We start from the raw sequence: 21549 nt of genomic DNA on the forward strand, positions 1-21549 counted from the left end.
TATTATTATGTTTTTAACTATTATTATTGTTATTATAATTTATAAAATTATTATTATTATTATTATTATTATCATAAGACAAGGAATAGAAACACCGACAAAAACAAAACACTAACAATGACAAAACAAAAAGGAGAGAGGAATTACAATAAGGAAATGAAAGAAAGGAAAGGGGAAAGAAAAGAAAAGAAAAGGGAAGAGGAGAGGGGGAGTAGAGTTAAGTGGGGGGGGGTTAGAGGATAATGGAAGTGACGGAAGGCAAGCCTGAAGCATCAGTGAATTGCCCCTCTGAACAGCAACTGCTAGACGTTGGAATTATTATTATTATTGTTATTATTTATAATTGTTTATATAAAGGAGAGTTTGAGTTTATAAATAATAATAATGATGATGATTCTGTAGCAGTTACTGTACTGAATTTTAACATATTAGATCATAGGCACAATGTATATATACAGTCGAATTCCAAACACCTTGGGCCTGAGATACTTTCATAATAAGTTGGGCCCCAACTTATTATGAAAGTATCTCTATTTTAGAGGTTCATTAATACAGCTATACTTGTCCTGATGATAGAGGTGACTGTTTACTCGCTATTATATAGATAGTGTCTAGAATAGCAGATAGCACAATAGAAGTTATTTTCACTATTATTTATTTTGCATGTCAATGCATGACGCCCACGCTAACACGCTTGCCAATATGTCGGGAGACTGCCCTAACGGCTCTGATCTAACCTCAGAGGAGAAGAGGATCATCCTGTCCGTGTATGGAGGAGAAGGAATACTATCAGCCACTGTATGTCTCACTGCATTACTCATGATTATAAAACTCAAGTATTACAAAGACACGGTACAAAGGCTATTGTTATGGCAGCTGATAGCTGGCCTGGGTTTGTCCTTGTATAACATGCTCAACTTGTTATTCATCAATTATGATGAGGAGACCAGCTCCAGGGCCTACACTGTACTGTGCTCTATTGTGGGATACATTGGCACTGTGACCTTTTTTGTTAAAATAGCTTTCACCCTCTGGCTGACGATATTTCTATTTCGTTGTCTTGTGTGTCTCAAGGATCCAAAAGAACTCAGTAAAATGGAGATACTCTACGTCAGTACATCACTAGGTCTTCCATTACTAGTCTCACTGGTCCCTTTCATTCATCATTCGTACGGTATTGCAGGAGCTTGGTGCTGGATTAAAGAGTGGAAGGATGACTGTGCTTCTGATGAAAAGCTGGTTCTTGGAGTCATTTTTGAAGATGCATTTTATAGCTCAGGGGCAGTCATTGCTCTGACCAATGCTGTCCTTATCACCATAACTCTGTCCACAGTTCTTTGTAGAATAAGGTGCAGCTGTGTTGGGTCTTCATCGTCAGAAAAAGAGCAGCTTTTAGAGACAGTTCAATTAAAGCATAAGAACTTATTAAAGAAGCTGCTGCCACTTATAGCTTATCCTCTGGTGTTCTTATTCTTGATAATATTTCCACTAACAAACAGGATATATGGAGGCATTGGGAAAAGGATCAGTTTCCCTTTGTTCATGCTACATGCAGCTGTTGAGCCTTTTTGGGGTCTCTTTGTCGGTGTTGCAATAATAGTTCACATTGCAGTCATTGAGTATAAGAAAAAGACTAAAAAAATCCACTTTAAAGTTCCTGTGGTTACAGGAGTTCAGTCAATGAGGAGGTACAATGCATTATCTCCAGTAGATGATGCTTACACAGTAGATACTGTTGCTGCCACAAGTGCTAAAACCACATTTGAGCCTTCAACAGAGAGTATAGACAACTGCAGCTGCACTGATGATAATATTAATGGCTCTATAGTTAGTACTGATGTTTATAAGTAATAATAATTATTATTTTATTTGATTGTTTTGTATTTTTATATAATTTTTTGATGTAAAGATTAATCATTATAATCATGAAAAGCTTACATCAAATGGAAAATCCTATGCATTGCTGTAGTTGTATTTTACAAGAAGTAGTTATTATTATTTCAGTGTCAATGTCCGTCACCATTTTGGAGTCTTTAAAGCTTTTTCACTATTACCAGCTCCACCTGTAGCTTTATTTAAATTGTCTGCTGTATCAGTCAATATGTTTACCTCAAGCCTATAATAATTATTAATACTTAATAACTATTAATGACTTTATTGGACTAACTCTGGTCCTGTTTTCCATGTCTGCCCCTCGTTATCAATTAAATTGATTTCAATTGATACGTCATATTGACCCGAATGTGGAAACTTTATTAGAAATTCGCCGACAAAGTAATCATTTTTAATGTGCGATATTTTCTCTAGTTCTTGTAGCCTAGGATGCTAATTAAAAAGAAAGAAAAAAACAAAAAAAAATCAATACAAAAATAAAATAATTTTAGGCATTTTTTAACAAACTTTAAGTGTTCCGTCTATTAATTTCTTTATTTGAGGAACAACTTTTATCAGCACATTAACGGGGCTCCGATAAATTCCTAATCAAGCATGATGCAAAAGAATTAAAATTTGATTTTAAAATTTAAATATTTAAGTTTTTAAAGCCTTTACTTTGCCCATCATGTTGAATGACGCCTTCAACTTTGACTGAGAACTGCTCCTCAATTGGAATATTAATAGTGGAATTAGTATCTGATGATGGAGTTATTACTAACTATAATAAATAAATAAATAAAATTAATAAATAAATAAATAATAGTCCAACCTGTATATTGGTGGTCTGATAAGAGACAAAGAAAGATGGCGGAAGTAAAAAAGGAACACTCAACAAACTTAATGTACAATCTTTAATGACTGACAAATGCTAACAAAAATAACAACAATAAATAAATAATTAAATAAATAAATAAATAATAATAATAATAATGATAATAATAATAATAAATTACTTCATATGTGATTGGCATATCTCTTAGTCTTACAGCTGCTGACTGGGAGGAAAAAATAATAAAAATAAATAAATAAAATAAAAAAATTAAAAAAAAATAATAATAATGCACTTGTATAAGTATTCTAACTTGTGCTTTGAGGAGTACGTCATTGCAGGTGCTTCCAATTAAGAAGTGAGTGTTGAAATCAGAACTGGTCTCCTCCAGCGAGTGCAGTGATGATGACAAGAGAGGAGTACTGACGGAATGAACAGGACTCAGTAGTGGAGTGGAAACTGAAGACGTTGTCAGTAGAGAACTGATCACATTCATCATTAATGTACACGACTGCTGTATACTGTATAAATTATAATGAAAGAAAATATTTAAGTAATATCCTGGAACGTTTGAGCTGATTCCACGGAGTTATAAAATGAGCCAACTTATGAAAAATACCCTGTACTATAGCCCATGGTTTTTTTGAAAAAATGGCTCCGAAATCACCCCCCATTTTTATTACATTTTCTGATACATATTGATGTACTTATGCTGTGTAGAAAGTTTGAGCTGATTCCAACTTCAATTTTTCAAGTTACGGCCATTTTTAAAAATGAGCCGATTTCTGAAAATTTCCCTAGCCCATGGTTTTTTCCAAAAATGGCTCCGAAATCACCTTCAATTTTTATTACATTTTCTGATACATATTGATGTCCTTATGCTGTGTAGAAAGTTTGAGCTGATTCCGACTTTAATTTTTCAAGTTACGGCCATTTTTTAAAAAGTGCCGATTTCTGAAAATTTCCCTGTACTATAGCCCATGGTTTTTTCAAAAAAATGGCTCCAAAATCACCTCCAATTTTTATTACATTTTCTGATACATATTGATGTACTTATGCTGTGTAGAAAGTTTGAGCTGATTCCGACTTTAATTTTTCAAGTTACGGCCATTTTTTTAAAAAGTGCCGATTTCTGAAAATTTCCCTGTACTATAGCCCATGGTTTTTTCAAAAAAATGGCTCCAAAATCACCTCCAATTTTTATTACATTTTCTGATACATATTGATGTACTTATGCTGTGTAGAAAGTTTGAGCTGATTCCGACTTTAATTTTTCAAGTTACAGCCATTTTTTAAAATGGGCCAAAATCTGAAAAAATCCCTGTACTATAGCCCATGGTTTTTTCCAAAAAATGGCTCCGAAATTACCCCCAATTTTTATTACATTTTCTGATACATATTGATGTAATTATGCTGTGTAGAAAGTTTGAGCTGATTCCGACTTCAATTTTTCGAGTTACGGCCATTAATAATGCCAATAATTAAGGTACTCACCACTCCTATGGCTTCATACGAAAACAAAGCATTCCCAAAGAACAACGCCAACTTCTCAGCAGTACCGAAACTATCCAATTGTGGGTGTGGCTGAACAACTTCAGCTCGGCCGTTAACAAGCTGTGAAATCTCGTCATAAATAATGACAGCCAGTCCAAAAAGGATGCAGAGGTTAGCCAGCATAGAGAGAGAGGAGAGATGGTCCAGATTCCTTATCCAACTGAGCAGGATAACTGGTATTAATATGATTAGAATCCATATCCTCTTGTCATAATGGATACAATATGTCTCTTGAACTATCTATAATGGGAGGGAGAGAGAGAGGGGGGGAAGGAACAAGTTACGTGAAGCTCAATTATCAAAATTTAGTGGCCCAAAAATTTCACAATTTTCTATTTTGTGACTTTTATTTTTCTTTTAGCAATGCTAAACCACACATGTACTTAACAAAAAACCCACAGAATCCATTTTGGGACATGAAAATTTTCTGCTTTAATTAAGGAAGTTACTTCTTGAACAGACTGTCCAACAAAGACAAGATAAACAGAGCAGAATCCAAACTGAGTAACCATAAGAAAGATATTAACAATATATCTAAATAAATAAATAAAAATAAATAAAAATAAAAATAATTAAATAAATAATTAATAATACTTTCCAGCTCTTGATATTTTGGGACTGCCTCCTTTCCTTTTGATGGCAAACTGCATCGTCTCTGAATAATCCAGTGTAGGCACTTCATAACTATTAATATAAACACTTAATAAACATAAAAATTTGCTACTTTTAAAAATGGCTGTAACTCAAAAAATCAAAGTCGGAATCGGCTCAAACTTTCTACACAGCATAAATACATCAATATGTATCAGAAAATGTAATAAAAATTGGTGGTAATTTCAGAGCCATTTTTTGGAAAAGCCATGGGCTATAGTACAGGGAATTTTTCACAAATTAGCTCACAGAGCATAAGTACATCAATATTAAAATAAACTCATGCTTGTTCCTTACATGTTACAGAGTCTGTTAGCACAATCAACCAGGAGTACCATACAGTGCATTGCTATTAGTCCTAACAGCAATATACCTAATGGGCCTAGCTACATATATTACAAGAGGGAGAGAAGAGATCATTAAATGCCTAATGTCTTATCCTTCATATCTTACAATGTATCCAGCTCCTTTGGTTGCCATAGGCAGAGCAAGCAGTCCTGTACCAATGTTACCTTTTAATAAATGAATGAGAGTTTCAAAATCACTAGAGAAAGAGAGAGATGATTAAATTCAATTATCAAATGTAACCTATACTTAATGATTGCTGCAAGTACATGTACATGCATGTAGATTGAAGCTGTACCATTTACATTATTACAATAGTGATGAATGTACATGTACATGTGATGTTCATACATTACATGATCTTCACTACTTGCGTGGTAACTAATAGTCTCACGTTGTGGCGTGTTCTTTTCTCTTTAGTGCATTCTTTTGAATGATCTCAGCTCTTTCATCCCCCACCACACGAGCCTGTATAGCCACCACACTTCTTACTGACCTACAGTACAGATACATATACAATATACATTATAACAATAAGGAATGGAGCGTACTTGTAGCTTTGACCCTGTACATCAGTGGATAATGGCTTCTTTTCTAATTCCTCAATATCAGCCATTTCTAACACTAAACCACGCCTAATAGCTCATGAATATATTCATGTGTAGGTACTGCTATCATTTTCAAATTTAAAAATATTCTTTAAAAAATCAAAGTAGCAAATGATTAGTTTTGATGATTACTAAAATTACAAGTACCTGGACAAGCAATGTATATATCATGTATCAGTGTAAAGTCTTGCACAGTACTATACATGGAGGCAATGAGTCCACATGCAAACACAATCACACCAAACATTATAACTGCAATATCTATTACAAACAGTAGTGGGATGCAAGTAAAAGTTTTCTTCTGTCTTTCTTCTTTTTTATCTTCCTTTGTATCTTCTTTTGTATCTTCTTCTCTTTCCTTCCAGAAAGTTAACAGATGAATGATTGATGGGAATATCAAAGCTAATGTAGTGCTGGCTAATGATCCAATCAGCGTAAGAAGATCGCCTAAGTTTGATATAAACATTGCCACAATAGCTGTGTATGATAGGAAAAAAGAGAATGAAAAAAGTGACTACAAAATTATAGTACCTGTAAAAAGAATGAGTGAAGTTTTATATATTATTCGTACTGCTTTCTCCATTGCATCCTCGTAAATGATAAGCATTGGAGGTAATTTCTCAGCTAATTGCGTAAAAAGTCTGACAATTTCAGGCTCAATGATATTCATTGGTATATAAAACTGAATACTGTGAGATAAAAATATGCTAAAAATCAGTAAAAGCTTGATCAGCAGCATCAAGCTACAAATGGAAGCATGAATTAGCAATTAAATAGATAATCTCATCTTACATGGTGATAGGAATTTTTTGGGGACACAAGTTCATTATAACAGACGACATTGTGTTCTCTCCATATGTCAAATATCCAAAAACACCAAAGAATGTGTACCATAGTGTCACTATAAACATGGAGAGGTAAACAAGAGGCTTTGCATGTGACGGAGTCTTCATTTTACTCTCCAAAGAGAGTATCTAAAATCACAAGTTACTTTAATGCTTCAATGTGCATAACACTCATGCTCTTACTGTACTAGTCCTCTCAAAAGTGAACACAGTAGTTCCTAATAACATGGAAATGCCGAAGACAGTACCAATTTCATTTAATTCCTCTTCATTGGAGATAAGAGCAGCTTTCTTGTCGTAGAACCAATGAACTTCATCATAGAGGACAATAGTTAGTCCAAAGGTGAGAGCTATCTTGGTAAGGAATGAGAGGGGGGCAAGATTATCAAGACAGGAATATAGTACAAGTGGAAAGATTGCAATGGCGACAAACACCTTGTATGATATAAAGACACAGAAAGCTTGTTGAAAAATCTAAAAATAGATGAGACAACAAAAGTAACGATAGGAATTTAGTTCAAACTTCTTGCAACACCAAACCAAAGTACACAAAGTAAATGGAGCAGAATCCAAGTTGTGATATCAAAATAGACACATTAACGGTATACCTATAAATAAAGGTGCATTGACATCATTGCTTGTTATTATTGAGTTTCAATTTACTTTCCGATCCATACTATTCTTGGACTAGCTTCCCTTTCTTGGAGTGCAAGCTGCATGGCTTCAGAATAAGTAAGAGATGACTCTTCATTCCTATAAACAAGACTGTAGTGATTGCAGTAGCTGATAATGTTACCATTTGCATAATTTGCTTGAACTTTCCACCAGCCTTCCCAAGCAATAAGTTGCCATGCCACCAATTATCAGCATTCCTATTGGACCTAACTGCATCAATAAACAAAGTCAAAACAATAAACCTGGCACTGATAAACAAGGAACAATACTTTTAGACAAAAATGAAATAGTAAGAGATTATAGATCTAACTAGTCATAGTAGAAATATTAATAGTTTAACAGAAACTACTATACTCTTGGAAAGCATCATAGATTAGTTCATAGTGATGATATAGTACTATGAATGGAATAGCAGCCAAAAAACAGCCTCTGCCAATGTACTGTATATTATAAAATTATATGTAATTGTAGCAGTACGTCATGTAATACAGAGAACTTTGTAAAGAAAAATTGTAACACGACAACTACAAATATACATAGCATCTAATTATGCAGTCTTGATACATTAACATGCATCTACTTATTGCCTTACTATATAACCTCCATTCTTTATAGCTAGTGGAAGGGTTAGTATCCATATGCCTAAGTTAGCTCTCAGTAGATGGAAGAAAGTTGCAATGTCACTATATAGAAGATAGAGTAAAGATACTAAGGCTGGAATAGGTAGTGATATGAAGCACCTTTTCTTGTGGTCTTTTTTCTTAGACCTGGTATGAGAGTCTTTGGTCAGTTTTTTAGGCTCATCATCTGAATCAGCAGCATATTCTGTTAACCTACATAACGAGAAAGTAAATTTTAAAATGATAAAGAACGTTGTAATGAACCTTTGCTCTTCATCCTGCATAGCCATCTCAAGAGCAAGCACTTGCCAAGGAGCAGAGCTATCTCCTCCCATGCACACATTAATTGAGCCACACCTTTTAATAAAAATCAATAAAAAACATCATTTTGTGAAGGACATGTATAATAATTGGGAACATGTGCAAAGTCGTTTATGATGCTATTCAGGGATGCAAAAGTGCCGAATGCAAATCCAATCACACCAAAAGTTATAATTGCAATGTCTTTAGAAGCCGATAAATGCTTGCAAGCTCTAGAAAGACACTTCTTTTCATTGGACTCCCTTTCTTCATCTTCCTCCTTCTCTCTTTCTTTCCAAAATGTTAACAGATGAATGAGTGGTGGGAATATCAGAGCTAATGCACTGCTGGCTAATGCTCCTATTAGCGTAATGAGATCACCTAAGTTTGGGACAGTTATTGCAAGGAGAGCTAGATAAACAGAAAATAGCAGTCAATGTACATGGTTAATGGCTACAGGACACACACCTGTAAGAATAACAACTGTTGTTCTAAAACATAATAGCAGTATTTTCTCTATCATATTCTGGTATCTGATACAAGAGGTAGGTAGCTTTTCAGTCCATCTCTCGAAGGCTTTTTGAACTGGAGGCTCCATAAAATCCATTGGCACGTAGAATTGGATACAATAGGATATCAACAAACTAAATATCAATAGGATCTTGATGATTGAAAACAAGCTATATAGTAAAGAAAGCAGTTAAATAACACTGTATTTATAATCAACTCTCACATTGCAGTAGGAATACCCCTTGGACATAGGTTAAGAGTGATGGATGCTTGTATATCTTTACCATATACCAAATATCCAATGAGACCAAACAGAGCATAAGAAAGGACAATTATTGACATGCAAACTAAAATGATGGGTTTTGCATGTGCTGGATTCCTCATCTTATTTTCAAGAGGCAAAATCTAAAGAAAATAATTGTGTATTATTATCATGGAATTAATTCTTACTATGCCTATTGCTTCGAATGCAAAAATGGAACTACCAAAGTACAATGATATGGTAAAGAGATTCCCAATGTTGTCTAAGCCACCAACCATTACAGCTGCTTCTTGAGTACTGAATTTATATACTGCATCATATAATATGATGATTAGTCCTATCAAAATTGATAGATTAGCTAGAATATTAAGTGGAGAGAGATGATTTAGATTCCTTATCCAAGACAAAAGGATCACTAGGGGAATGAAGATTGTAATGACTGCTTTACTGGGCATGTCAAAAGAGAATGCTTCATGTAAAATCTAAAAAAACAAATGTAATCATCATCAAAGTGTCATTTTGAATCTAACTTGTGAGAATGTGTCGCCAAAAAATAAAAAGTAAATTGAGCAGAATCCAAGCTGCGTTATGATGAGAAAAATATTGACTATGAACCTGCATTGAAACACAGCAACAAAGAAATTAGTGCTTTAAGTGATAAGTAATAAGTTGGACACTACTTCTTTCATGATAAATGATGCCAATTGTACTACAGTAATATATACATATTAATATCTCTTACTTTCCCATTTTTGCTACTTTTGGGCTAGCTCCTCTCTCTTTCAATGCAACCTGCATTGTTTCAGAATAGTTTAGACCTAGAACACCATTCCTGTCATTTGAAGTTCATTATATGGTAGATTATATAATAATTAAAATACCATTTGCAGAGCTTGCGTGAACTTTCTACAAGTATTGCCATGCAGTGACTTGCTATGAAACCAATGATAATGATCCCAATTGGACCAACCTGTCAATAACAAAGAACAATAAAACATTATACAAAGATAGGATTGGAGTGTGAAATAACACATGGCAAGTGGCCAATATTGTTTGCCTACATGTATCAGTAGCAGTTCTAGTTCTATTTATAGAATAGAGATATACATGCATTAGTAGCACAAGCAGCAGTAATGAAACCATGTATGAATCATTTAGTATTCCATGAATGAACTAATGCATTAGTTGTGGTTATATCAGGTAATTACTAGTCAATTAGGCTCAAGAAGAACTCTTACTGTGTATCCTGCATTTTTCACAGCAAGTGGAAGAGCTAAGGCTCCAACCCCAATGTTAGCCTTGAGTAGACAGACTGCAGACCCAATATCACTAATAAAAGAATGCCCTATCACTAAAAAGCAGTCGCTATCCTCACAAACCTTGTCAAGTGTTCTCGCCGGCTTCTTTCATTACTTTCTTGCCTGTCTTTCTCGAGGCCATTAGAGTCTGTACCATACTCAGCCAACCTACATCATGTTAGTTTAGTAACTGCTATTGTTGTATCATGAATGTACTAACCTTTGCTGCATTGTATCAGCATCGCAACCAGTCAACCACAAAAACTTGCAACAGCTTAATCAATTTTAATAACTAACTGACCACGCCTTTCATTATTGATTTATTGTCAAAAAATCCTTTTCTGTTTTTTAATAATAAAATGAAAAACCCACCCGCCCAGCCATTAATATATAGACACACACAAACATACATTCCTATAGTTACTATCAGTTATTATTATATGAAAATGTTCATTTGTTCACTTCAAATTCTCTCACACACCATCGACTAGTCCACCACAGCACAGGACGACTGAAATGAAGGAGCACATGTTATTTCGTCCGGTTTATGCTGGAAATCATTCACTATGCTATGAAAAGCTGCAAACGTCCCAAAGAGAAACCCAAGGCTCCCCACAACTATGATAACGACGTCTTTCGTAAACCAGACTACCTTTGGGACCCTGGTTTTAGTCTTCCAGTAGGTCAGTGAGTGAATCAGCGGAGGGAATATCATGGCAAGACCACTGCTGGCAACCGCCCCAACTAACGTAATGAGATCATCTAGGTTAGGGATGCTTAGAGCAAGGACAGCTAAAGAGAAGGGAGAGAGAGTGAAAAAAGAAGGCAACATTATTACAATTTAGAGCAATTATAGAAAAATTAAAAAGATATTTTGCAATATCTCACCGGTAATTAGAACCAGCCCAGATCTAAATCCAAGCTGAACAGCGGTTTTAATGACATTGTGATACTTTGGGAACTTATATGTCAAATAGTCCAGTTTGAGTTTCTTGTACAGCGGAGGCTCAAGGAAGTCCATGGGGACGTAGAATTGAAGCAAATACGATACAAAAGTATTCAAAATAAATAGCAGCTGGACAATGAGAAACATACTGGAGAGAAAACAAAAATATTATTATTATTATTATTATTATTATTATTATTATTATTATTATTATTATTATTATTACTTACATTGTTGTAGCTGCACTCCTTCCACAGAGGTTAAGGGTCACTGAGGCTTGAATACTCTCGCCATACGAGAGATACCCAATGAGACCAAAGAAAGTGTACAGAAGGACAATCAGTATCATCCCAACGTATATCACTCGCTTAGCATGCTGTGGGGTCTTCATCTTGTTCTCCAAAGGCAATATCTGAGAGAAAGAGAGAGAGAAAAATTAAGTAAACAAAATGCCTCTAAAAGTGAAGAGTGATCAAGAGATGAAGATTTAAGAGATTAAGGAGTAAAGCTGGATTTACAATACAACATTAGGCCAGCGTACAGTCAATTTTTAATCAAAAGCGTGGGTAGTTTGACCTTTTGAGGCATGCTTTCCGCTGGAATAGAACCAGATTCTATTCCAGCGTCAACGTAACATCAGGACTAGCATAATATTGTAAATCCGCCTTAAGAAAAAGGAGACTGAGAGTTACAGCTAGGCTACAGTACTATAGTTACCAGTTAGGAACAAAAACTAAAGGTTTATAATAAATTCGAAAAGCATAACTAAATATGCTCACTTTGATGTAACAAACAATTACCCACCTACAAATTAAAAACTATTAATATGAACACACAGGAATAAAAGATAATATAAATTGAAACAGAAAATACTTAAAAATAAGACAAAAAAAGAGCATAAACTCACCACTCCAATTCCTTCAAAAGAATAGACGACATTTCCAAAAAATAACGAAGTTCCTATTATAGTTCCAAAGGAGTGGAGTTGAGTCTCTGACGAAAAACTGGTGTTTCCGGAATTATTGAACGAAATATCGCCAAGTCTAAAAGGAGCTTTGTATTCATCATCGGAGGTTGTAAGTCGGAAGAACTCGTCATAAAAAATGAAGACAAGGCCAAGGAAAATTGCAACGTTAGCAATGATTGAGAGTGGGGCAAGGTTGTCAAGGTTACGAATCCAGCAGAAGATCATGACAGGCAGAATGACAGCTGCTATCCACGCCTCCTTACTAACATTAAGGCAATAAGCTTGATCTAGTAACTGGAGGAGAAAGAAAGGAAATTTAATAGATAAACATGTGTAGCATGTTCTTTAACATTTAACATGTCATTATATATTAACAAAAAGATATTGAACAAAAGAGCTGCTTTAATTTGCAGTCTACATGTTAACTGGTGCTATTACTACAAATCAAGGAAGTTCTATCAAAATGTCTCCGGTATGCTTACAATAAACTTTATTAAAAGACAAGGTAACATTCACATATAGTGAGTTAAGGTGTTCTTGAATCTGATTGAGTTCAAAAATTCAAATGACCATCACATGATTTATGATGGCTGGGTCTGAAGTACATGTATTTGAACCAACACATCAAAGTGTCGTCGAGTGTGTGATAATTGTAATCAACAAACAAACAAGAGATTATTACATCACTGCAGTTCACAAGGTCACATGATGTCATGTTGAATTGTAGTAGGACACATGAATAGTAAATAGTAGGTGACAAGTTTAAATTTTAAAATAGCAAAGAAGGTTAAGCCTGAGGAACTTTAAAAATTCGTAAAAAATTCAATTTTGATCGGAATTAACTCAAACTTTCTACACAACATAAGTACATGTATATGCATCAGAAAATGTAATAAAAGCAGAGAATTCTCTCCTAACAATTTTTGGGGAAAATACCCTGTACAATCAATGTTACTATTTATAGGCTCACTCACTAGTTTTAATGTTTCACCTATAAATACGAAATACACTGAACAGAATCCAAACTGCGTTATCACCAGAAACACGTTCACCACAATCCTAAAAAATAAAAAAATAATAATACTCAATAAACAATAATACAACAGAGGCTGGCTCAGATACATGCATAAAAATTGAAAGAAAAACAACAGCTGTACGATAATGAAAGAGAAGATCACAATTAAGTTCTTGTACACAAAGTAAAAGACAAAGAAAAGCTCTGACAGCTATTTTTGTAAAATTATTCAACTGAAAACTTCACTTTCAATTTAATTCCACACAATGACAATAACAATATCATGATTTCTACTTACTTGCCGGCTCGAGAGACTCTGGAACTAGCTCCTCTTTCTTTTAGAGCAAACTGCATCGTCTCAGAATAATCTAATGCAGAAATGTCATTCCTATGAAAAAATAATTTATAATTTAAAATTGCTACTAACTACAAGTGAATTTATAATAATAATAATATAAATGATTATTCCAGTGTAGTCTTGCTTACCATTCACATAATTTGCTGGCACAATCAACCAACATTGTCATACAGTGCATAGCTATAACACCAATCACTAAAATACCTATTGTACCAGCCTGGAGGAGAGAGAGAGAGAGGGAAAAGGAGGATTAAACATGCAAAAAATGACTATAGAAATCTCTTATTTATTATTATTACATACATATACATGTTTAAATTATAGATATATATTCATTTATTTTTCAGACTTACTATGTATCCAGCGTTTTTAGTAGCTAAAGGTATTGATAATAAACCTATGCCAACGTTTCCTTTGAGCAAATGAATGAATGTATCTAGATCACTAAAGGATGGAGAAAGAGAGAGGACATATAGAAAGGAAGGTGATCATTAAAAAACATCAAACTTGATCTATAAATATTATTACATTCACAAGCCAAGTCAGTATCACATCACACTGTAAACATGTAACTGAAATCATCAGCCACTGCTGACTCATTGCAGTACATTTAGGACAAAATAATGAACAAGATATTCATTAGAGGAGAGTTGATAAAATGAAATCATTGGACATTGTATCACATTTAGGACAAATAATGGACAGGTATTCATTAATCAAGGGGAGAATCAGTAAAGCGAAATCATTTTCCCTTTGACCTCATAAATATAATTAGCCATTACATGCATTGATAGGTATACTATAGTATTTGAACTATGAGTCACCAGAGTAAGAAGATTAGAGTAAGTAGATTAGAGATACTGAAAGGAGAATAATGAAGATACTCCACTGAATAGTTTCATGAATAGCAGACAAAGTAAATATGTCAACAAGCAAAGAACACTGAGAAAAACTAACTGTATTATCATTATCATTATCATTAGCATTAGTATCATTATTATTAGTATTAGTATCATTATTATTAGTAGTTTAGTGCTCGTTTAGCATCCAGTTTGTATATAAACAAGGACAATAGTTAAACATACAGTGTAGCATATAAACATATTATAGACTATGAACCAATTTATGTAATCCTATTGAGAATTATGAACTTCAAAACAAAAACACAGTGGATAAACACACTGTTATTAGAAATGAATTAAAAAGCTACAGGCCACCTTATAATAATGACCAGATACCATAATATGGATAGGGTGGCATCTGGTGATTACCCAGTACAACCACAGTCAATCCTTTTCCAATCATCAGACCTTCCTATTAAAACTGACCTCGTTGCATGCTCTACTCTTTTTTGAGCATTTTTATCTGATACATAGGACCAGTCTGCTGTCAGGTCATCAGGTCTTTCGCTCTCTCCGAACAAGAGGGTCCTATTTAGGTTATCTGCAGCTTGACTGCGTCTAGCAATATTACTACTGGAGGTACTAGAGTTACTTTGTAAAGACCTAGGAGAGATTAATAACGAATAATGACGATGATAGTGAATAATGAAGATGATAATGATAGTTTTGATGGTGCTATCATCATATAGGGGAGTATTGGGTTCGGCTTGTGGCTAATCTTATCATTTCCTAATACAAGAACGGGCAGCAGCATGATGATGATGATAATAATTACAACTTTCTATTCCACTTTAATAAGTGTTAAATCAAATAGTATATCTACTAGAAGCCATAAATAACACAAAAATACTATATATCGGCTCTTAAGCTACTCTGGACGGTTAGTTTTAAGAGCCAAGGTAGCAAAATGAAGGCAAACTTACATGTCGGCCAAATTGTGCTGTATTCCTCTGCCTGGAAGGATTTCAGTAATGTCTACTATTAAATGTTCTGTCGAAGTAGAGGAAGTAGAGGATGAAGGGGAGGGTGCTCGCTTGTTTTTTGAAGACATCTATTCTACAACAGGAAGGGATTGTGTGCGAGTTTTAACAAGAGAACTGCAAATTGCAAAATTGATATAATAACCAGAAGTCACGCCTTATATAATAACCTGTATGCGCACCTCGTGAGTTTTGTACACGTCCGGACATGCTGGGTGGAGTGGGTGTGTGAGTGTGGTTGGAGGTGTGTCTAGCTAATAACAAGTTAACAACTGCAACAATATAACCACACAGTGATTCTCCATAGATGAGTGTTCCCGCAGCATACCTACGCGAAATGAATGCAGCAAGAACAAGGGCTATGAACTTGATAACGGTATCTTTTCCTCACCGTCCAGTGCAAGAGACAGCTATAGGAGCAGGTCGAGCTGCAGCCGTTGCTGGTGATAGAGTCTGGTATAAGAATGATGAAGACTATCATCATTGCTTTTTGGTGGAACCTGAGCAAGAAGTGGGAAAAGATTACTTTTACAGAAAAGAAAAAATGGTAAGTAAAAATGATTTTAGCACTCATTGCTGTTGCCATTTTAGGTTGTATGTCACTGCAAAGTATCCAAAAACTGTGTTGTGTGATTAGGCCACTCCAATAAGATTCATAGTTTCCCATTACAGAGGCGGGCCTGATGCGGGCGGGCGGGTTTGTTCATTTTCATTAAATTTATTCATTATCAGCTGTATAAATTGCTTGTATAATCAATGAAAAACCGCAATAATGAATAGCGATGCGGCCCCATGCGGGCGGGTAATGGGAAACAAGGAATCAAATTGGAGTGGCCTTAGTACACATTATTATACTTACATTTACTTATTTTATTGCTGTATATTGTACCAAGTTTTTGGTATTGTTGTCTTGTTGTACCTATCAAAACTGTGTCACATGCTGCGTAGCTTCTACCACGTGGGCATCCTTTTATGTGCCCACGTGTTTTTTGTACACGTCCGGATTTGACTTAGTTTCGTATACGGAACCATAGCGGAACCACACGATCGATCGATCGATCGACGCGACGACTAGTAGACCACACCCAACAAGATGGCGGGATTGTGCAGCAATTCTATTGATGGGGAAACGCTAGAAAAAGCAAGAAGAGAGCTGAATGAAGACCCAGACACTAGAGAGCAAGTAATTGCTGACTTTAGGGCAGCCATAGAAGAGAAAGAAAGTGAGTTAAAAGAAGCAAAACTCCATTTTGAATCAAAGACACACCCATCCTTAATTATTATGAATAACAGATGATCCAGAGTTAGAAGGTGTTGTATTTGAAAGAAAGGATTCCCCTTTTCTCTTGCGGTTTCTCAGAGCAAAGAAGTTTGACCAGTCTCGCTCTCTCTCCCTCTACATGAAATACCACACGATAAGGAGAGACCACGGAAAGATATTCACTGAAGACGATTCATCAGCAAACCTATCTCATATTCTTAGCAGTGGGATACTGTATGTGTTGAATGGGAGGACAAGGAATGGAGAAAAGGTGGGGAATATTTTAAATAGAGTAATTTTTGTTGCATTAAAATTTTGCATTTATTGCCAGTTTCAATTGTCATCATAAATAATCTAAAAACTAGCAATTTAAGGAATTGAATAATACTCTATTTTAGGTGGTATGCATTAGACCAGAGAAATGGGACATGGAGCAAGATCCAGCTGAACGAATGATAAGAACTGTCCTTTTAATTCTTGATAAATTACTGGAGGATGAAGAAACCCAAGTAGGAGAGAGGGGGGGAGTAATTGTGGACATTATTTTTATGTCATTTTGCAGGTTCATGGCATTCGTGTTTTTGAGTATTTTCAGGGTATTGAATTCGGACAACTTTGGAAGTTTTCTCAAACTGAAGCAGTTAAAAATGGAACCTTCGTTAAAATACTGCAAGTAAGTTTCTGGTGATATAGTATAGCCTCTCTTAATGGACACTCTCTATAGCGTACACCTACATTTAACGGACAGCACCTAGTGTACCAATTACATTCCGTACTGTATAAAATAACCTCCACATAAAGGACACCTCTGTATAACAGAGACACTTTCTTGACCCAAAGTGTCTCTGTCCAAATGGAGACTAAAGTCTCAATTTGGTTATAATTATAGAGACTTTACTGTAGCTGTACTAAGTACATATGATTGAGAGTCATTTCTTTTCTACAGGACAGTACACCTATCAGACTGAAAGGTGTCCATTTTCTTTGTCAGCCCTGGTATATTAGTCTTGTCCTTACGATCGTAAAACCTTTTATGAAAGAAAAACTACGTCAAAGAGTAAGAATGTAGAAAATAAAATTAACAAAAATTATTTATAATGTGTATCTTCTTGTCTCTACAGCTACATATACATGGTACTGATTTCACTGAGTTACATTCGCTAATGGATACCAGTCTATTACCAGCTGAGCTAAACGGAACCGGCCCTCCTCTTGAATATTTCATTGCCTCTCGTCTGTTTAAAGATGAATTAGGGGAGCAGGGAGGCGGGGCTGAGGGTGTGGTCAATCAAAATGAAGAGAATGAGCAATGACATGTATAATTATTTTAAATGATTATTGTACAATATTTTCTATTTTTAATGCTGGGTATTATTAATAAATATACATTCTATTCATTTTTATAATTATAATTGACATTAAAAATATTTGATACAACACAATAAATAATGAAAAGATATCAATATTAATCATAAATCACGAGTTCTTTAGTATATTGTCACTAGTTCTATGAGAGTTCAAGGTACTTGATTCATCAGAGACAAACTGATCCTATAAAGACCAACAATCCATTTATTAGTAATACCCACTCACGATCGAAAGTACAAAACAAAATACATGTACAATAGAACCTGCTATTGTGGACACTCTAAAATAAGGACACCCCTATAATCAAGGCAGTATTATTGGGTCCCAAGGTGTCCAGAATAGACAGGTTTGACTCTACATTTACAATTATCCCATGCAGAGTCTGATCGTGAACATAAACTCTTCATTAGACTGTATGCATGAAGTATACTATAGGGACTATGAGTCCCATCCAAAAATTGTAATTCTTTAGTACTTAAATGTATGAACACAAATGAGACAACAGTACCTTATAAATCATTCCAACATTGTGAGGCTATCGTGGGGCGCACACCATAACAGCAATGAATATCATTAAAACTACAAGTACTTGTACATGTACTTCCTCTGCCCATCTCTTACTCCACAGTATGACATTAAGACTAGTACTAACCTGATCATAGATGACTTTAACTATCAGAGAGCAGCTAGGGCATCTTGCTATCTCTTCTCCTCCCTCTAAATCCTCCTGCAAGAGAGAAATGGATTGGCTGGTTTAAGTCACGTGACAGCACGTGTGTGTTTACTTTAGTAATCTCGAATTGATCTCCACAGGGACAGGGATAGTAGTAGGTCTCTGTTTCTGGGTCGTACTCAAAGTCCTCAATCTCTACTTCATCGTGGAATATGGACATTGCTTACTCACTTCTTTGGAATAATCCACTGAATTTTACTAAAAATATACAGTCAATTTACACGTGGTTAGAGTACTCGGAGCCCTACGCCGCATACTTTCAGTACACCAAAGACATGGTAGTTTACAGAAAGTAAACGGTGTAGCTCCGATTACTCTAACCACGTGCTATTTTCTTCATTCCTGGCTCCACCCACTTGTGTACAAGCTAATCGAGATAGAGGTCGAGAGATGCATCTGAAGGAGCTATTGAACAGATTCAATGTTAGGTAAGCCCCTACCTCCTTTTGGGACGCCATTTTGACTTTATTTAAACAGTCACTTCCTCTTTTATTGTCTCCTGATACTTCAATTGGTATTGATTGGTCTGAGAGCTGATGGTATCATATCGGGTCCTTACTCCGCCCTATTCTTCCCTCTCTGGCTATGGAATGTTTTAGTGGGCGTGGCAGTTGTAATGGGCGTGGTTAGATGGTGTAAGAGCAGCCGAGACTACAGGTAATGCAATGCATGTACATGTAATTAAACATTATTAAGTAATTATATATTTCATTTTTTCTAATGCATTTTTACAATCGTTAACATTATCGACTCATTTTAGTACATGTATTTTATTAATTTTTAATTATTTTCTCTTTTTTTTCTTTAGAGAAGACAGTGAATTGTTGTATCAGTTCAAGTCAATGTTACTCTCAGTTTTCTTTCAATCCTTTATCTTCATCACTCTTCTACTGATAGCAGTAAACATTGATACCTCCTCTATGCCGTGGTCGGTCTCCCTCTCTCCTCTCTTCCTCCTACCATTCTTCAGTATCCCTTCCTGTCTCTGGAGCTGTTACCGGAAGAGATCCTACGAAGTTAGTTAGTGAATCTCTCTCTCTCTTTATGTACAATGTAGTTTTTGTACATACATTTGTCCTTACATTTAATACTGTTGGTTGGTTGTCGTGTTAATTTATTAAGCATAGACTACTCAATGGTTTCATGTAAGATTTTAGTACTTTTGAAAATACAAATATTTGTATTTTATTGGTGCTAATAATGTCCTTCTTCTTCTATTTATAGATTGAAGTAATGTCTATGGCCTTTTTGTTGCAGTTCATTTTTCTTGCAGTTCGATTGGACGGAGCAGTGAACTGGGCGTGGTCTGTAAGTCAATTAATTATTACAATTATTATTATTATTATTATTATTATTAATTAGGTTGTGTTTATTCCAATATGGCTGCTCTTCCTTGCATATTTAGCTGGTATGATTGTTATGGGCGTGTCCACTGGTCTAGTATATCTTCTTGGTGAGAATCAGCAGGATCTTGAACAAAGGAAACTTCCAGACATACTCTACTTTGTATTCTCCTCATTATTGCTACTCTGTCTAATTATATTCATGGTAAATTACCGAAGATGCATTATGCATGTATTATGGTCATTTAAAAAATGGACCATTTTTTGAAAAAATTCCTGTACTATAGCACATGGTTTTTTCCGAAAAATGGCTCCAAAATCACCCCCAATTTTTATTGCATTTTCTGATACATATTGATGTACTTATGCTGTGTAGAAAGTTTGAGCTGATTCCGACTTTGATTTTTCAAGTTACGGCCATTTTAAGAAATGGGCCAAAATCTGAAAAGTTCCCTGTACTATTATAGCCCATGGTTTTTTCCAAAAAATGGCTCCGAAATGACCCCCCATTTTTATTACATTTTCTGATACATATTGATGTACTTATGCTGTGTAGAAAGTTTGAGCTGATTCCGACTTCAATTTTTCAAGTTATGGCCATTTTAAGAAATAGGCCAAAATCTGAAAAGTTCCCTGTACTATAGCCCATGGTTTTTTCTGAAAAATGGCTCTGAAATCACCCCCAATTTTTATTACATTTTCTGATACATATTGACTTCCTATTATTATTAATTTGTTTAGAGTTTGCTCTCAAGTCGTTTGGATAACAATATCACTGGTCCTTATTCTGCCATTTTGATCCCACTCTACCTCTCCTTGTTCTGTCTCATTGGTCTATCCACCTGCAGGAAACCAACAAACGTTTGTAAGTTTATAATTAGCACATGTTACGAAATTTAGTAACGTGCACTTACAAAAAATTGGTACAATATCAATTTGCACATATTATTATTATTATTATTATTATCATCATTGCAGGGTGGTTTGGTATAAGAAAGAGTTTTTCAGATTTCCTTCTCCTCTCCGTTCCTCTGCTACAAGAATATATCAACGTCTCTTACTACAACAACCAACACACTGTCCTACCAACCAAAGACGATGAAGACAAAAATAAAATAAAAAAGAAACCAGAAGAACCAGGTACTCTTGATTGGCCGTACGAAGATATTTATGCTCCGGAGTGAAAGTGGGTGTGGTCGTAGTTAATTAATTAATTATGAAAGCTTAACAATAAATATTATTTTTTAATCATTTTATTTTCTCTCACTGTAAGTACATCACTTTTTTAATAAAGCCTTTCAATT

General features: G+C 35.0%; 8 protein-coding genes across 8 annotated transcripts; 3 read left to right on the forward strand and 5 right to left on the reverse strand.

Annotated features, from left to right (window-relative positions):
• Positions 1–702: 702 nt before the first annotated feature.
• Positions 703–1851, forward strand: LOC105312839 (cyclic AMP receptor 2-like). The gene has a single exon (XM_011405780.1). The coding sequence runs from the start codon at positions 703–705 to the stop codon at positions 1849–1851; it is 1149 nt and encodes a 382-aa protein (XP_011404082.1).
• Positions 1852–1876: 25 nt separating this feature from the next.
• Positions 1877–3247, reverse strand: LOC109582157 (integrator complex subunit 7-like). The gene is made up of 7 exons (XM_019996789.1): positions 3018–3247; positions 2889–2930; positions 2705–2803; positions 2551–2653; positions 2401–2477; positions 2168–2325; positions 1877–2116 (listed from the first exon to the last, which is right to left on the reverse strand). Exons 1-7 carry the CDS (start codon positions 3201–3203, stop codon positions 2017–2019), a joined length of 765 nt encoding a protein of 254 aa, XP_019852348.1. The 5' UTR covers positions 3204–3247; the 3' UTR covers positions 1877–2016.
• A 900-nt stretch (positions 3248–4147) lies between these two features.
• On the reverse strand, positions 4148–5885 carry LOC100635188 (proton-coupled amino acid transporter 1-like). Its single transcript, XM_019996754.1, has 7 exons — positions 5806–5885; positions 5649–5750; positions 5363–5453; positions 5207–5295; positions 4853–4942; positions 4708–4792; positions 4148–4498 (listed from the first exon to the last, which is right to left on the reverse strand). The coding sequence occupies exons 1-7, from the start codon at positions 5868–5870 to the stop codon at positions 4148–4150; spliced, it is 873 nt and encodes a 290-aa protein (XP_019852313.1). The 5' UTR covers positions 5871–5885.
• A 92-nt stretch (positions 5886–5977) lies between these two features.
• On the reverse strand, positions 5978–8292 carry LOC105312840 (proton-coupled amino acid transporter 3-like). Its single transcript, XM_011405782.1, has 10 exons — positions 8267–8292; positions 8123–8215; positions 7975–8065; positions 7520–7650; positions 7371–7460; positions 7231–7315; positions 6891–7181; positions 6655–6836; positions 6394–6605; positions 5978–6339 (listed from the first exon to the last, which is right to left on the reverse strand). The coding sequence occupies exons 1-10, from the start codon at positions 8290–8292 to the stop codon at positions 5978–5980; spliced, it is 1563 nt and encodes a 520-aa protein (XP_011404084.1).
• On the reverse strand, positions 8137–15668 carry LOC100635440 (uncharacterized). Its single transcript, XM_019996755.1, has 21 exons — positions 15484–15668; positions 14987–15163; positions 14012–14102; positions 13787–13875; positions 13599–13688; positions 13260–13344; positions 12226–12579; positions 11549–11730; positions 11261–11466; positions 10861–11164; positions 10593–10646; positions 10454–10540; positions 10313–10403; positions 9956–10044; positions 9817–9906; positions 9605–9689; positions 9263–9556; positions 9036–9217; positions 8771–8982; positions 8267–8713; positions 8137–8215 (listed from the first exon to the last, which is right to left on the reverse strand). Exons 1-20 carry the CDS (start codon positions 15609–15611, stop codon positions 8373–8375), a joined length of 3231 nt encoding a protein of 1076 aa, XP_019852314.1. The 5' UTR covers positions 15612–15668; the 3' UTR covers positions 8137–8215; positions 8267–8372.
• Positions 15669–16582: 914 nt separating this feature from the next.
• LOC100635566 (alpha-tocopherol transfer protein-like) lies at positions 16583–18160 on the forward strand. Its single transcript, XM_003386753.3, has 6 exons — positions 16583–16763; positions 16834–17072; positions 17200–17310; positions 17364–17474; positions 17748–17858; positions 17923–18160. The coding sequence occupies exons 1-6, from the start codon at positions 16634–16636 to the stop codon at positions 18112–18114; spliced, it is 894 nt and encodes a 297-aa protein (XP_003386801.1). The 5' UTR covers positions 16583–16633; the 3' UTR covers positions 18115–18160.
• Positions 18161–18249: 89 nt separating this feature from the next.
• On the reverse strand, positions 18250–19136 carry LOC109582150 (DPH3 homolog). Its single transcript, XM_019996784.1, has 3 exons — positions 18955–19136; positions 18822–18896; positions 18250–18352 (listed from the first exon to the last, which is right to left on the reverse strand). Exons 1-3 carry the CDS (start codon positions 19060–19062, stop codon positions 18278–18280), a joined length of 258 nt encoding a protein of 85 aa, XP_019852343.1. The 5' UTR covers positions 19063–19136; the 3' UTR covers positions 18250–18277.
• Positions 19137–19230: 94 nt separating this feature from the next.
• On the forward strand, positions 19231–21548 carry LOC105312841 (transmembrane protein 185B-like). Its single transcript, XM_019996783.1, has 7 exons — positions 19231–19330; positions 19380–19559; positions 19711–19918; positions 20127–20210; positions 20265–20450; positions 20987–21110; positions 21224–21548. Exons 1-7 carry the CDS (start codon positions 19293–19295, stop codon positions 21427–21429), a joined length of 1026 nt encoding a protein of 341 aa, XP_019852342.1. The 5' UTR covers positions 19231–19292; the 3' UTR covers positions 21430–21548.
• Position 21549: the final 1 nt, after the last annotated feature.

This window comes from Amphimedon queenslandica, unplaced genomic scaffold (genome assembly GCF_000090795.2).
Source record: "Amphimedon queenslandica unplaced genomic scaffold, v1.1 AMPQUscaffold_13399, whole genome shotgun sequence".
Taxonomy (NCBI): Eukaryota; Metazoa; Porifera; class Demospongiae; order Haplosclerida; family Niphatidae; genus Amphimedon; species Amphimedon queenslandica.